The sequence below is a fragment of the Rhipicephalus sanguineus genome, chromosome 7, assembly GCF_013339695.2.
Source record: "Rhipicephalus sanguineus isolate Rsan-2018 chromosome 7, BIME_Rsan_1.4, whole genome shotgun sequence".
Lineage (NCBI taxonomy): Eukaryota > Metazoa > Arthropoda > Arachnida > Ixodida > Ixodidae > Rhipicephalus > Rhipicephalus sanguineus.
Genome location: NC_051182.1, coordinates 142,116,723 through 142,133,672, shown reverse-complemented (window position 1 = coordinate 142,133,672; position 16,950 = coordinate 142,116,723). Strand labels below are relative to the sequence as shown.

The 16,950-nt window shown below is 49.2% G+C and overlaps 1 protein-coding gene across 1 annotated transcript in view; it reads left to right on the top strand.

The window, feature by feature from the left end:
* Positions 1-5,876: 5,876 nt before the first annotated feature.
* LOC119400101 (uncharacterized) overlaps positions 5,877-16,950 on the top strand; it is an 86,768-nt gene continuing 75,694 nt past the window's right edge. Inside the window, exons 1-2 of the mRNA XM_049417532.1 lie at positions 5,877-6,008; positions 10,255-12,403. Of these exons, the coding sequence (XP_049273489.1) occupies positions 5,997-6,008; positions 10,255-12,403 (2,161 nt within the window). The 5' untranslated portion in view covers positions 5,877-5,996. The remainder of the gene's footprint in view (positions 6,009-10,254; positions 12,404-16,950) is intronic.

Here is a 16,950-nt window from a genome sequence, read left to right as displayed (position 1 = left end):
GGTGGTCGAATTTATCCGAAGCCCTCCACTAAGGGGTCTCTTATTGCGTGATCCGTTTTGGGACGTTAAACCAACCGACCGACCAACTACCCAACCTTTTTTTTTGCTTCGTGGTATAGTATTTACTGGCCCTGTTTTAGACTCTGAACTGGTAACGACCGTGCCTAGCTGTACACTATTGAAGACATAAGTCCGCAACTGAAATCCATCATTCAATGTGGCGTATCCCTTGTACTCCCAATGCAGGGCAACGTAATTTCGAGAAATTCTGATGCCCTTAGGTGTATATATCATCCCAGTTATTTTCCTAGACACCAACGACCAGAGGCAAGGCTGGCCTGGAGCCACGTGCTGTGTGGACAAAAAAAATTGAGGACAACACGTGACTCTACCCAGGACGCGGCGTGCCAACAGGCACGCGGCGCCCAAGACACCGTTTATTAAGTGCGCCGGGGCAATCTCGAGCGGGTTAAGCTGCGAGCTTCAGAGAAGTGTATGCAGCGAGGCTTCGATTGGCACGCAACACACGTTTGGATCGCGGATGCCTCGTAAAGCAAACTCACGGGAGCGAGCGCGCGAACGACCCGTGAGAGCTAAGGAACCGGGAGCGATGGGCGCCGTTCAGATCTCGCCGTGCTCTGGCGAAATGGAATCCGGAGGGTGCTGCGTTTTCTCCGCCACTGTCTGCGGTATATGCTCTGTGATCGCATCCTCCAGCTCGAGGCGCCTAAATCCGCACGGTGAGAGAGATTCGCGACGTGATAACTTTAAGGCGACAAGGGTCTCCTGGACGTCCGCATCGCCCGCACCGAGGACGTCTTCAAGGTCCCCGCTCCTTTCTTTTGTTTCCGTTTAACGCGATAACGTTTAAGGGACACTAAAGAGCAAAACGATTTTTCTCGTATTAGTAAAGTAGTCTTCCACGATACCAAAAACACCACGCTTGCTGTGAGAAGACGCTTAATAAGCGAGAAAACGCGCAAAAATAAAATACAGGTGGCGACGCCACCTTGGAATTCCCGCACCATTTGCCCTGACGTCACATATTTTTGACGGCGCCTGTTTAGGCCTACGTAGTTCCTAATCGGTTAAATCGAAGTACATTGTTCTCTGAAGGGGCCAGAGACTTGACATAACGAGTTTGTGGAAATTTCGTCGAGCCAGCGGTGCCAAAATACGTTAAATGCTCTCTGAAATCTTTTACGTCACGAATTACAAAGTTCAGAGCTAAATTTGAAAATGAAACATTGAACTTGGTTTTCTCCTGTAATAATAAACCTATGGTGGTGAAATAAGCTACACAAGAGTTCTCCGAGCACACTTTATCAATCTAAACCAATTCATTGTTTCTCTTTAGTGTCCCTTTAAAGGGAACACCGGAGCATTTTTGACCATATTGTGATAACGCCGTTTTCAAATGGTATAACAGTCCTGTAACAGCTAGGGTGGTTCGTTTTGTCGAGAGACTCGTTAATAATTTTAAATCAGCAAGAAACGATGTGTCAAAACCGAAATCGAAATAGGGAGCTGCTTCATGCTCGGTAGACGATGGCGTCGCGAGATACACTACACTACACGGCGCCATAACACACGTGATCCTTCTATGGCGCGAAAAACAAGCTGGCGATGTTTTCCGACGCGAAATCAAGCTGTGTCAGCTCGTCTGAACTCAGAAGCGACGAGTTCAGCGATAAGTGCAACTATCTGAGCGCGGAAGCCTCGTCTTTTGACTTGGACCCGCCGGCGCGTCAAGCAGCTGACGCCCCCCGCATCGATGACAATGGGTCGCGGCAAAACGAAGAAGCAAGCGCGCGCTGCGTCCTTCTTATACGCGAGTCGAGGTATAGGAGAGGGTAGAAACGATGGGTCACGTACACAGGGTGGCCTGAATTTAAAGGCGTGATTGCCGAATTGGCTACCAATTTACAAGTTCGTTTTCCAGAAAACCAAATGACTTACGGTTGTATAAATTCGCACACATCATCAGGGTACCGAAGAGAACATATGTTGAAAATTTTATTGCAATTGGTGAATATGAAAAAATCGCTGGAGTTCACCTTTAAACAGCTCGTTTCACAGAAATCCCAGTGTCGGTGTCGGCGTCGTTAGATGCGAGCAAAAAATCAGATTTGCTCGTGAGCAAAAATTTGTGATAGATGCAAATAAAGAAATAATAAAATTCTTCGGTTCGAGTAGGAATCGAACCCAGAGTTCTGCGTGGCAAATGGGTGTAATAACACAAGGTCACGTCCATGCTCGAAATTGTTTCGAAAGAAAAAAACACTACATGAATGTCGTGTAGTGCGAGGAGGGTCCATAACGCACGTAACACTGCGTGGCAGAAGCCTAGAATCACATCAAGCGTCCGAACATGTGCATTGCTCAACGAGTGGTTAATTTAAAGGCCCACCAATGACAAGGCACACAGGCATATTTAATTATCATGATCAGCAACAGCATCGACAACGTGTGCAGCTGCGCAGGTGCGCCTGTCGCCTTACGTGTAATGGGTGCTTCGCCAATTCCCAAAAGGAAGGATTATGTCGTGTAGTGGGCACTGCGCAACCGTACTTGCAGTAGGCATTCTAGGATAGTTTGAAGCACCCACTTCACAAGCGCACAGACGTTGCTTTCCTTTCGCCACGGTTGAGGTGTCCACCCAGAAGCGAAGCCAGGCTAACGACTGAGAAGGCGATACAAACACGGTCCGATTACGCTATCGCGTTCTACTCTTGAAGGCAAAGCTCAAGCGTCCTCCATGTTTTTGCTTCCGCTATCTCTGTCTCGTTTTGAGGTAAACAGAGCGCTAAATAAATATAAACAATGTCATGAAAACATACGTTTTGTTCCTAAAACACATTACTCCAACTGTTGTTATGAATGTAACCTTTCTTATGCATCTCTCGAAAAATATTTTGCCTGGCGTATGAAATTGCTAAATTTACGTCTCTTGCTTTATTTTACTGTACTTCTTTTTCCAGTGTTGCTACAAAGGTATGTACGTATTGAGTATTCTGCTCATGTCACTGCTTTTGTTGCACGCACAGGTGGAACTAGGCAAGCTGCTACCATGCAGATTTTATCCTACCATCCTCGTTGTTCATGTATGTCGTGTACTTGTGATAATAAAATTCAATTCAATTTAAAGCATGGCAGCTGTGTTCTGCGGTATTTTCAGAAGTGGTTAAAGAGCCATATCACGACAACCAACGCATAACGGGAAAACGGTCGGATGATGAAATTTCCTTCTTTAATCCTCGGTGGTACAGTGACATCGGTCCTCGGCTGCTGACCCGAAAGTCGCGGATTCGATCACCGACGCGGCGGTGGCATTTCGTCATCGTCAGCAGCAGCCTGACTACACCCGCTGCAGGGCAAAGGCGTCTCCCATGTTCCGCCAATCAACCCGGTCCGGTGCTTGCTGCGGCCACCTTATACCCAAAAACTTCTTAATCTGATCTACCCACCTAACTTTCCGTCTCCCCCTTGCGCGTTTGCCTTCTCTTGGAATCCAGTCGATTACTCATAATGACCAGTGCTACATGCCCTACCCCTGTCCATTTCTTGTTCTTGATTTCGACTAATTTCAACGTGATTTCGGTTGGATTTCGATGGAGGCGAGATGCTAGAGGCCCGCGTACAGTGCTTTGTCAGTGCATGCTAAGGAACCCCAGATGGTCGAAATTCCCGGAGCCCTCCACTACGGCGGCGTGCCTCATAATCATATGGTGGTTTTGGCACGTAAAACCTCAGACGTATGATGATGCTTTAATCACGGAACGACCGTTTACTTTCTTGGGAGACACGGGACTGATGAACACCCGGTGACGCACTTTTTGAAATCAACTCATAGGAGGCTCAGACGGAACAAAAAGGCCGGCTGTGTATGTCAGGCTAACGCCGCCTACTTGAAGCGCAACCACCATCGAGACCATGCGGTAAACAACACAGTCAGAGACAAACAGCTGTATCGCGTTCTATCTCTGGGAAGTGAATTATTACATGTCGAGAAAAGCAGCAATCCTAAAACGATCTTTTTGTGCGCATATCAGGCACAATTATCTTGCGATTTGGCTGGCATCAGCACAATAAATCGAAGAAAAAGCACGCCGTAAAATAAAGGAAAAAAAGAAAGAAGACATGGATTAGACAATTTGCGTATCTGTTATCGACTTCTGCCTTAAAGCCGTGTCCTACACCTCCGACTCACCCCGGAAAGTCCAGATATGGATGGAGATTCCTGCACCGGCAGATATACGGGCAGATTAACAATCGACATCCCTGTCTCCTATTTTTTGCTCGGTCGCGCCTCGTTGCTCGCCTTCGCCAATGAATTCGGGCAGCACACGCAAGCAAAAACCGGCCATGCCTTCATCGTCGCCTCTACCGGCAATAATATTACCGCAACACACCTCGGGATATCAGAAAACACATCGAACAGGTATTATTATCTGGTACACGAAATGCTGCATCCGATGAAATCGCAAAAGAAAGCAGAAGAGACGGGCGCAGAATTTTGCGTAAAGAAGCAACCGCTGGAGCGACAAACGTGTGGTCTCACGGCTTTGCCGAAGCCCAAGGTCTACCATGCGTGGTGTAGGCTGCGCGCTTTTGCGTCTTAGGTGCGTATTTCAGCATGCATATCTATCTCTCCCACACCGGCGGGGGGGGGGGGGGGGGGAGGGAGAGCCAGCTATCTGAACACTGCGCCAACCAGAACCAAACAGTGTGTAACAATATCGACCGACGCGCCACGCACGCAAGCGTAACCTCGCGCCCTTTTCTGCGGCGCGATAGGGAACGACCTCCGAAGAGTTTAATTTCCAGCTGTACTCCTCCCCTTCTTTCTTTCGAAGCGGGCTTGCATGGGTCGGGGGGGGGGGGGGGATCATAGGTGGGAAGGTGGGGGTTGAGTATAATTTCTCTTTGGGCTATACGGTATGATAGTAAAGCGTTGTTATGGTTATTAGCTGGCAGTGCCTAACGCGGCAACCGGTTCACATTTACAGGCGCATCGGCAACCGTTACCGCTTTCTGCCTATCGCCAGACGCCATCTCCTCATCCCTCCTCGTGCCCGCTCGAAGACTAGATGAAGCCCATCCCGGAGTCTTGTTTTATAGTTGCACAAGGGTCCCCGTTGCAGCCATAGAGCTCGGTGCTCTATGTTATTGTTTTTTGTTTGTGTGCTTTATTTCTCCGGGAAAGACGCATAGGGTATCTCGCCGAGGTAGCTAGTATCGAAGCGGCCAGCTGTAGCAGACCACCGAACAACGGATCGCAAAGCGAGGTGAGGGCGCTTGGGAAAGAGGTTTGGCGGGCAAACGGGCGCATCGGTACGTGAGAGATGAGCGTCCTGATATACGGCGGAAGAAGACAAAAGCCTTTTGCCGGTGAGAAGGAAGGCTGGATGCGACATCGGCAACTATATGACGCTTCGGAATGGGACAGTATCGCACCGAACTTGTCTGCTGTGGGCATTTAGCGAGGAGGTGGTGAGGTCGGGATGTTAAGCAGATGACAGAGCGAGGGAAAGAGATAGAGGATTAGTGAGACGCTGTATATGATAGTCGACGAAGTGGTACTTTGGGATATTTCCACGGGCACCTTTATCTTCACCTCGGGGATTATACAATGCGGGCGGGCGGCAAGTACGCCGATGATCTTCCTTTCCACTTGCGTGCTGTCTACGATGTCGCCTTCATCTGTCGCACGTTTTTTTCCCTCTTTCTTATTTCTTCGTATTTTACGGTAGGTGGAAAGTGAAAGTGTGTCGTCCTCGCCGTAGCAGTCACCGTGCGGTGTGTTTCGACGCGACCGATCTTCAGCCGATGGCGAACGCGATGGGTATAAAAGTCGGGGAAGCGACTCGGCTGCTCTAAAGACGCGCCGCGGGCTCTCCTAAACAAGAACACCTCTCAAGTCAACAAGCAACAACGTAACACAGGAGAGAAAAGAAGATCACAGCCGTGGTTAGCGGATCAAGCGAGCAGTCAACATGGGAGTCCTCGTAAGTATGCTGCCGGTTAAACAGTGGTGCGTGGACTCCGGGATTAACGGCACGCTGCCGGAGCTAATGGCGGAGGCCGCGGGTGGTGGGACAGCGCCTCTTCATCCTGGACTATAGGGGGCGCTGGCGTCGCACACACTGGAGGATACGACGACGACGCTGCGTTTCTCGGCGGGAGCTCACGAAGCAATGCGGCCCATCACTATGGACTATACTGGACGTATGCTTCAGGAGTGCGGTTTTTTTTGGCTAGTTGGAACAGTATACCGTATTTTGGACGCACTTGATCAAGACGAGGGCACAGTGAGGCACTTAATAAACCACAAACCATAGTTGCTAGAGCACTTACGTTTGTGGTTTCATATGTGCCTCACTGTGTCTTTGTCGTTATCAAGCGCGTCCAGAAATACAGTACACTGGACGAACGACTTCCAGTCTACAGGCACAGGAGGCAGTGTAAACCGGTTGGTCACAAGGACGGGTAGAATAGTGACCCAATATTGGAGAACGTTAGGTCAGCGTTAGCCCCGTGTAATGCGCTGCTGCTGCAGCTACTGCTTGGATCATAGATGACGGTGTTAAACCATCATCCGCGAAACTGCCCAGCAGTTGTCTAGTACACAGATGGTCTACCGATGCTCCGTGAGCTCCTTCGCACGCCTGGTCATGTTTAAGCATCTTTAGCATAGGACAGCGGCGATGTTATGTCGATACAAGAGCTACAGGGCTTTAGTTTAACGAGGGAAAGCTATGGCACCGAAATGAGAGATGTATGATTACTTCTCTACGTGTGACAGTACGAGTACGACCGTGTAAACTTTACTGATCAGATAAAGTGATCACAATTGAGGGGTGGTCACCAGCCTAGCCTTTTGATCACCCTCTCGGCGTGGAGCTTGGTGCTGAGGTCCTCGGAAATGAGCACCACGGCGCACGCTTCGGATGATGGTTCGACCAGTAACAGGAAAGCTGAACAAACCAAACTGAGGAAAGAGGCGTAAGTACTAAATCTGTTTTCCCAGCGACAGTTAACGCTATATATGAGCTGAACTTTTACAAAACAAAGGTACCTCTCCGAAATTCGTCCACCAGATCGGAGACGCATAAGAAAAAAAGCTTTGACTTGCCGAGTTATTAGCGGTTCTGCATGAATAGTGGAACACTATTCCTTCTACAAACTTCGTACGATACGCAGGGCACGCGGATTGCTAACGTACATGGGCGTCTGAAGCCACGTGGAATGTGGAGATGTTTTGGGGAACGCTGAACGAAAAATCCGTTACCTTCACATAATCTATCCTTGTTAAAACTAATTTAGTAGGGAAACTCCTGCAGAGCTCTATGGTTGCGGTATCTAGCTTGGAAAATAACGGATTCAGAATTGAAACTAATCAGGTCGTTCTGCGTGTTTTAGATGACATATTTTGAAATATGTAAAGAAGCAATCTTTTACTTGCAAACGCCCATGAAAGAACAAAAAATGTAGAAAAAAATTTATCGTGATGCCAGCATTGGTAGAACAGAGTCTACAAGGTAGTCTTTCAAGTGACGTAGTTTGGAGCGTCTTAGAATCACATTCCATGGTTCATGTTCTTCATTAACTCGACCCAGGAATCAGTATCGTGAAGTGCAAGCGGCCCTGTTATGTTAATCCGAAATCATGTGTTATGAAGATAACTCGCAGGTTGTGATTTGACTAGTGGTAAAATAGTAGTACTATTACTAACGGGCCCTTGGACAGACACCTATTAGCGTTATATATCTTTTACATAGATAATTATTACCCCGTCAGGGCTCTTGTAGAGCAGTTCGTGTTAAAAAGATGAAAAAGTCTGCATTTCTTGCAGCTGAGCAAAGGCAATTAGCGGGTGTTTCTTTGAAGTCCTCACCCTCTTTGTGAACTCTCTTCGTAGGGTTCTATGTTCAAAATGTGTGTTGGGAATACGTTGTCGAGGAGTTGCAGTTGGTCTACGCACCTAACATGGCGTTCTTTTATTTGACTGATAACCACCTTTGTACGTAAGAATTAGCACATGACAAATACGACAGAATCGGGGAGTATACTTTCTATAGCGTCGTCGTGAAATTAAGGCAGCTGGTTATTCCAGTCAACGCGAAGTTTAAAGCTGCACCGGCTAGCTTTACAAGAGAATACTTGAAATGAGGCGCTTGGTGCCTTGTTTATAGCAATTTCAGTATCCAGGAAACTATACAAGATAAAGGCATCCTTTTTATGTAAACATCGCACACGACGCGGTTCTGCCAAATTTTAACTCACTTTCACTGCCGAAGGAAATACTGAGTGAAGTTTCTATTTGTTACCAAGTTTCAGCTTAGGAGGTAACTCGTCTTGCTTCGGTTTCTCAACTTTAAAGTTTCGCTTTTAGCTTCCATGCCACCGTGAATACCACTCCTGCACGAAACGAAGTGCTCTCAGTAGAATGACTAGCACTATGGCGCTCAGTAAACGATCACATATAATATAAGCAGTTACTTCCACCATGTAAATGGTAACGGTGCATGGGTGGCTACAACTCAGCACTTTATGAGTAAGGGGGCAGCGATAAGAGAGCTTCCACGAGGTAAATCAGCCTATGATCAGGATTTGGGGACATGTGCACGTAGCGCCACCTCTGGTCGATGACGGCGGTGGCCTGCCGTAACTGAATGGGCAATAGTAAAAAAAAAATATATCTGACGAAAGAAGCTAGTCATCAAAAACGACTCTCGGTTCTATACAGCAGAGACTTATTTGAACATTCTGGTAAAATTACAGCATCGCACTACAAACCGCGTGGCTTCCCAGAGCGTTTAATATTTAACAATGGGGCCCCATGTGTTTCTAATGGGCGGTGTTCAATTGTCCTGGGAAGCCACACGCTTTGCAGTGTGATCCTGCAATTTTGTCAAAATGTTCCAGTAGGCTTCTGCTGCATAGAACCCGGAGTCGTTTTTGATAACTAGCTTTTTTCAAGAGATATGATTTTTTTCGCCTATTTCCCATTCAGTTATGGCAGGATGCCATTGCTGCCGCCGAGAGATGGCGCTACGTAGAAATGTCCCCAAATCCTGGGATGGAATGAAAGCCATCTAGGTCGGTTGGTACATATGCTTGAAGATTGGAACCAGCCAAAGGAACGAAGGACAGAGGAGAGCAGTGGCCCTCGATCCTCAAGAATATGTACCAACTGACCCCAGATCCCAAGTCTACTGTAATGTGTCTTTTTTTCTCTGTGCAATCTCTCGAAGTCAGTGGGAGTAACGACAGTCATAAGATGTCTACAATGAACTTAAGGGACGTGAAGTATCGTCAGGAAGCTAAGAACAGGTGCTAGGCCAGAACTGCATAAAACGCATACCGTGGTAGATCTGTCGGACTGGTTCCTAATGTATCAATTAAGCAAGGAATTACCGAATCACAAATGTACTTAGCTCCAAAGAAAAGACCTCTTGGAGAGATCAGAATGGTCATCGATTTATTACATAACTTTATAGCTTAATGTATGTCTGTAGTAATTTTTACATTCAGGCGTAGAGACGCGGAATAGGGATAGACTAAGCAGGCGTAGGTAGCTAGACACAACAATTAGTCGACCACTGAACGCTGCACGTTTTTCAGTGTAGCACAAGCAACACTCTGAAACAGTTCAAGTCCGCGGTAAGCAGCACTTGCTTAGAAAAATTGGAAGCAATCGAATGAGCATCCGCCTTCATTCCTACTTGGTTAACGGCGCCACTATACAAGGTTAAATTAAGGATGCAGATCAGTGTCGCTGCACATGCATACAAGGCAAACAGCGACGCACCACTGGGACTGCTATATAAAAGCTACGTTTCCTGCGATAACTAGTGTTTCTTTCAATAAATCAGCAGAGGGTTATGAGGTGCCACCCACCGCAGTCATAATCTCCGAAACTTATCAGTTACAAGGATACAACATTTCCGATGGCCGACATATGAAAATGTCCCCTCCAAGCGATACCCAAGAGCCCTGGCGCGTGTCCGAAACAATTTCCAGCATTATATTGCTACCCGCAGGCAGTGTTCTCAAACCAATCGGTAATCCCCAGGTCGTAGTACGTGCGCCTAGAAAGCTGAGATAGCGGGGCCCCAAACAACAAGCCACGCAGGACAGGTCATCGCACGACGCATCAGCAAATGCCCTCTCTTATCGCGCACTTCTTCCAAGGAAAGCGGCCAACACTCTCATCGAAGCCATTGCTCTTTTTCTTTCGCATGATGGCAGGCCGCATCAGTATTCTTGGGAGTCCTCTCCGTCGCCTATGGCGGTTTCCTACATGGCGGTAGTGGTTCCGTCCTTCACGGTGGCGTCGGTGGCGTGGCCGTCCACCATGCCGCACCCGCTGTGGCCGCCGCGCCTGCCGCCACCTTCGTCCACCATGCCGCACCGGCCGCAGCTGTCGTGCATCACGCGCCTGCCGTGGCCGCGACATACGCTAGGCCCGCAGGTCTGGGCTTCGGCTTCGCCCAACGCTTCGTCGCCTCGGCCCCGGCCTACGCCGCAGCCGCTCCCGCCGTCAGCTACGTCCAGCACGCTGCTCCGGCCGTCAGCTACGTCCAGCACGCCGCTCCGGCCGTTAGCTACGTCCAGCATGCCGCTCCAGCCGTCGCTGTGAGCCGTCCGGCCGTCAGCTTCGCCGCGGCAGCACCCGCCGTTGCCGTCAGCCGCCCGGCGGTCAGCTACGTCCAGCACGCTGCCCCGGCGGTAGCTGTTAGCCGTCCCGCAGTCAGCTTTGCCGCTCCAGTTGCCAGCTACGGTGCTGGTCTCGGATTCGGCCACACGTTCGCTGCAGCTGCCCCAGCTGTCGCAGTCAGCCGTCCCGCTGTGAGCTTTGCCGCACCTGCCGTCGCCGCCGCTCCGGCTGCCGTCGCTGTCCACCACGCTCCCGCAGTTTCCTACCGTACTGCTGCCATCGCTGCTCCAGTTGCAACTTATGGAGCCGGTCTCGGATTCGGCCACACTTTTGCCGCTGCTGCACCAGCCGTCGCAGTCAGCCGTCCAGCTGTAAGCTTCGCTGCTCCAGCAGTTGCCGCCGCTCCAGCTGCCGTCGCCGTCCACCACGCTCCCGCCGTTTCTTACCGCACCGCTGCCGTAGCCGCTCCAGTTGCCACTTATGGAGCCGGTCTTGGATTCGGCCACACCTTCGCCGCTGCTGCCCCAGCTGTCGCAGTCAGCCGTCCCGCTGTGAGCTTTGCCGCACCTGCCGTCGCCGCCGCCCCAGCAGCCGTTGCCGTCCACCACGCTCCTGCCGTTTCCTACCGCACTGCCGCCGTCGCCGCTCCTCTTGCCACGTACGGCGCCGGTCTTGGCTTCGGACACACCTTCGCCGCAGCTGCCCCAGCTGTCGCCTACAGCCGTCCCGCTGTAAGCTTTGCTGCTCCAGCAGTCGCCGCCGCTCCCGCGGCCGTCGCCGTCCACCACGCACCGGCTGTTGCTGCAGCTCCAGCTGCCGTCGCGGTCCACCATGCTCCAGCCGTCGCCTACCGTACTGCTGCGATTGCCGCCCCAGTTGCCACCTTTGGTGCCGGTCTTGGCTTCGGACACAGCTACGGACACAGCTTCGCCGCTGGTGCCCCAGCTTTCGCCTACAGCCGCCCCGCTGTAAGCTTCGCTGCTCCAGCCGTTGCTGCCGCGCCAGCTGCCGTCGCCGTCCACCACGCTCCTGCAGTTGCCGCCGCTCCAGCTGTCGCTGTCCACCATGCTCCGGCGGTCGCCTACCGCACTGCTGCAGTCTCCGCCCCAGTTGCCACCTTTGGTGCCGGACTCGGCTTTGGTCACACCTTCGCCGCAGCTGCCCCAGCCGTAGCCTACACCCGCCCCGCTGTAAGCTATGCCGCTCCAGCCGTTGCTGCAGCGCCAGCTGCGGTCGCCGTCCACCACGCTCCAGCCGTCGCCTACCGCACTGCTGCCGTTGCCGCTCCGGTTGCCACATATGGCGCCGGCATCGGCTTTGGCCACACGCTCGCCGCAGCTCCCGCCTTCGCCGCTGCCCCAGCAGCCACTGTTGTTCATCACGCCGCCCCTGCTGTTGCAGTGAGCCGCCCCGCCGTCAGCTTCGCTGCTCCAGCCGTAGCCGTGCACCACGCTCCAGCCGTTGCCTACCGCGCGGCTGCCGTCGCTGCTCCGGTCGCCACGTTCGGTGCCGGTCTCGGCTTCGGACACGCGTACGGTGCCGGTCTTGGCTACTCGCGCCAGATCTCCTACTCTGCCCCGGCGGTCGCCGCAGCACCGGCCGCAGTAGCGGTCCACCACGCCGCTCCCGCAGTCGCTGTCCACCACGCTGCTCCCGCCGCCGTCGCCGTTCACGCCGCCCCCGCTGCTGTCGCCTACCGCACCGCCGCTGTTGCCGCTCCCGTCGCTACGTACGGCGCTGGTATCGGCTTCGGCCACACCCTTGCCGCCGCGCCTGCCGGCGTTCACTACAAGACCATTGTTGGAGGTGCCGGCCTCGGCTACGGTGCCGCTGCTCCCCACGTCAAGATCATCAGCCACGTGAAGAAATAGGCTGCGATGCGCTCGTGCTCAAGGACAGCGTCTTCACCCGAGTGGTCTGGGACAACGGCAGCCACCACTGGCACTCATCTCAGCAGCAGGCTTATTTATTGCTTACGATAGCCAACATGCTGCCCTTGTCCGCCTCCCGGACCCAATGCAGGCAACGGGGTCTGCTAGGACGCGTTGTTCCCGCCCTAGAGAAACAAAATAAAGCCTTGTTTCGCTTCTAAAGAAGTCATTTCCGCTTTAGTGAATCTGACTTTATTACTCTCATATCGAATGCTGCATCGCTTCATGTACCTAAAGTACCATTAAATATGTCCACTTGCTCTTTCGCACAAGGGTAACCTTAATCTTCTTAAGTAAACGGGAAATTTCTATTCATCAAAATAATGGCTCGCAGGTATTATGTTGTTACCCGAGCACAGCACATCTGTGGATGCGGTAAACCGCTTCAAAAGGGTCTGAGCTCGTTGGTCCTCTCTGTCTTTCTGGTATCTTTGTAAGGCGAAAGCTGTAGGTGCCTCATGAAACGAGAAAAGCGACCGTCGGTAGTGGCGTCTACATGAACGATGCAGAAAGTCATGCAATCAGATATTACGTCACGATGACGTCATCATGAAGTCTCAGATCACAAGATTTGTGACGTAACCATGACGTCGCTATGACAATAACATGACGTCAGATGATATCATCTCTCGAAACCATCGCATCGTCAAAGGTAAGGATCAATACATCGTCAAAGGCAAGGATCATTACGCTGACTGAGAAGATAAAGAAGATGGCTTTCGCCTTCGAGTCGTCGTAGGCAAATGCAGAAGGGTCCCTGTAATATTTTAACAGCGGAGCTTTTAAAGCCGGTCGTAAGGGGTAATCCGTGGACTGGAAATACATCGCCGAGCGAAGATGTCAATCGTAGACCATGTGCGCAAGGACGCACGCGGTGTAACGTCACGCGCCGCCCCCGAACAGAAAACATGAACCGGCATGCACTCTCTTTGTCCTCTTCTTCATCGCGCCGTCGTCTTTCTGTATCAAATAAAGATAGAGAAAGAAAGGGAGACCGAGAGAAAGAGATAGAAAGAAATAGGAAGCGAGAAATACAGAGAGAGAGAGAGAGAGAGAAAGTAGGGAAGAAAGACACAAAGACCATGAAAGAGAAAGAAATAGCAAAAGAGAGAGAGCGAGAGCGAGAAATAGACACCTAGAAATACACAGAAACAAAAATTCATACACCAAAAACAGAGGGAATAAAGCAAATATAAAGAAATAAAGGCGGAAAAAAAGAGAAAATTAGCAAAACTTAGCCAAACGGCAACAGCAAGGCCTGCCAGGTGCCCATCAGTTCCGCTGTCTCTAGCATTGCGTCTCCAGCGCAAGCTACGCCAAACTTTGTTAGTGCTATTTATAGTAATGAAAGCATAACGCTCAATTCCGCTGGTGGGTGCCGCTGGAAGCAATACACAATGTGTAATCACCTTTCTTTAACTTGTTAGCTGTCGGTTACGTCATGGTAATATCTCTTTCCTAGAATAAAAGATCCGACAGATCCCACGCACTGTTCGAATCGATGTAATGCGAAGCAGCCACAAAAGAGCTCCATACATCACCTTGTTTCTCTTTGAGGAAAATGAAGTGATTCATGTGATGCCATCTAGTTCAGTATATATCACATATTTGTCATGCATGCATGCATGTACAATCTATTATATAATGAAACGTATATTCTGGCATATACAGTGCATGACCTGTCATTTATGTTCGTCACGCACTCATGTCGTGCCATACCAATTTTGGTGTATATCGAGTTAACAAAACAGCCTGAAGCTCCCACGACAGAGTCGTGTAACTCATGCCGTACAAAGCAAGCGTGTTATGATTTGCGTGTTAGGACCTGTCATTTATGTTCGTCATGCAGTCACGTCATGCAATACCAGTTATGCTGTATATCAAGTTACGTAAACGGCCGCATGCGCACCATGAGCGTGGCATGTAAATCAGGCTGTACATGAAATGCGCGTCATGATTGTCATGTCACCACCTGCCATTAGTGTTCATCATACAGTCGCGTCGCGCTGCACCAATATTGGGGTGAGCTAGCGAAAGGCCGCGAACGTACCATGAGCGGTGACATGTAAATCATGCCCTACACGACATGCATGTCATCATTTTCATCTTACCACCTGTCATTTATGTTCGTTTACAGTCACGTCACGAAATACTATTTTGGAGTATACCAAGCTAACGAACAAGCCGCGAGTGCACGATGAGCGTGACATGTAAATCATGCTGTTCACGACATGCATACCATGATTTTCATGTTAGGACCTGCTGCTTATATTCGTCATACAGCGATGTTATGCAATATCGATTTTGGTATGCATTCCGTTAACGAAACGACCAGGAGAGCACAAAGTCGTAGGCGGATAGATAGATAGATAGATAGATAGATAGATAGATAGATAGATAGATAGATAGATAGATAGATAGATAGATAGATAGATAGATAGATAGATAGATAGATAGATAGATAGATAGATAGATAGATAGATAGATAGATAGATAGATAGATAGATAGATAGATAGATAGATAGATAGATAGATAGATAGATAGATAGATAGATAGATAGATAGATAGATAGATAGATAGATAGATAGATAGATAGATAGATAGATAGATAGATAGATAGATACGCTCAAAGTCGCAGAAGTTGGCTAAGAAATGCTTCGCATTTAATAATGCCAGACTAGCTGCTGACTAATCTTGGTGAAATAACGTGAGCGCAGTTCGCTTTGGCTTTTGGCCATATTTTTACTATCTCTATGAGGTATAGCATTCATTCAGGCATAGCAAGTTAGGATTTTCTGGTTATTATCTCCGTCTTTCCTCTTCTTTTGCTTTCCCTAAATTCGATCCTGGATCTAATCCAACTCATTCCGCAGTTAATATATTGTGTCAGTGTGAATGGTAAAGAGGAGGAGGAATCTTTACTCTCAGATTCCAACAGGCGTGAAAAAAAAAACAAAAAAACTCACGTTTAGAGTTGCAGCAACATGCGCAACTCTACATTAGTGCTTACTGCGGCGCTGGTGCAGTCGGTGACTATATTCGTACCAAGCGCTCAAGGCAAACACACACCTATAACACCTAACACAGCGCAACTTTAAAAATGATAGCCAAACTTATAGACACTGATCTCTTTCTGTGATAGTGCTGTCTACTTAACCCTCTATTGCATGGCGTCCCATATTTGGCCCATGCCAATTAACATTTTTTATTGCGGGTGCAAGAGACACAATTGCGAATGTCACACTGCCAGAGTAATTTCCATAGTTATGCGCACTGAATATTAAAAAGTGCTGATATCCCTGTAGCAGTATGAAAAACAGTCGTGAAATAGATTTCACAGTGCACATAGAAGTTTGGCACGCGGAGAACAGCGGTTGCTATTTTTTTCGGAACCATTCTTCCCCTGAAGAAGCATGAAAAATTGTTCCGGTACATCTTGTGGCCTTAAAATTTGTGCTCGGTATTAATTTTATCAATTGTTTTTTCCACTATGGTATACAGCCAAAAATTGGTGTGTGCCATATTTGGCGCACTATGCATTTCAGTGAGGAAATGCGCAATATGCTGCCATCTGCGTTGTGCCGTACAATGCAAATATAAACAAAGCACAGTCTCTGAGATCATGCAGCACAGCTCTGTTATGCAGGATATACGTTGTGGTGGTACGCGTTGAGGTGCTTCACGAAAGTCTGAGGTGCTAGCAACAGTTCCCGGCAACTTTTTTCTACATTATTTCCATGGGTACATGAAAAAAAAATATGTGAGGTCTGACCAATGCAGGTTGATATTTAGCTTTTCGGTTTTTGCTGCAAATGACACTCCCAAATGCAAGTCAGTGGTTGGTATTTCGGGCAGGAAATTATAGCAAGGCGGCATCATGCGAACAGGCAAGCGTGTAAGCAGCCATTTCGCACATAGACGTCGGCCGTCCATGCACTACTTAGTGCATGGACGGCCTACTTAGTGCATGGACGGGTTCAGGTTTTTCCCTTAAGGGAAAAACCTGAACACAGGAAACGATTGATTTGCTTTATTCGACACATCACGCTAAAATGACTGCAATCAATGAGATTTTGTTTTTCAACCATGGGAGCAGTATCGCTTGCTCATCTGCATAGTGTGCATTATTTGGCACAAACCTGCAACTTTGTTAATACTGTCACAATAAATTTGAATATTTGTGACTTTGGCGAAGAAATTTTGATGAAGAAAGTTTTTTTCTATCTCTTTCTTTCCGTCCCTTCTTTGTACTTGTTCTCTCGGCCATCATTGTTACTGCATCCCACGGCGGACAAATTAGCACACGTGTTCTTGGAGCGAATCAGAAGATGAATAGAGCGACCTGGAAGAAGAGA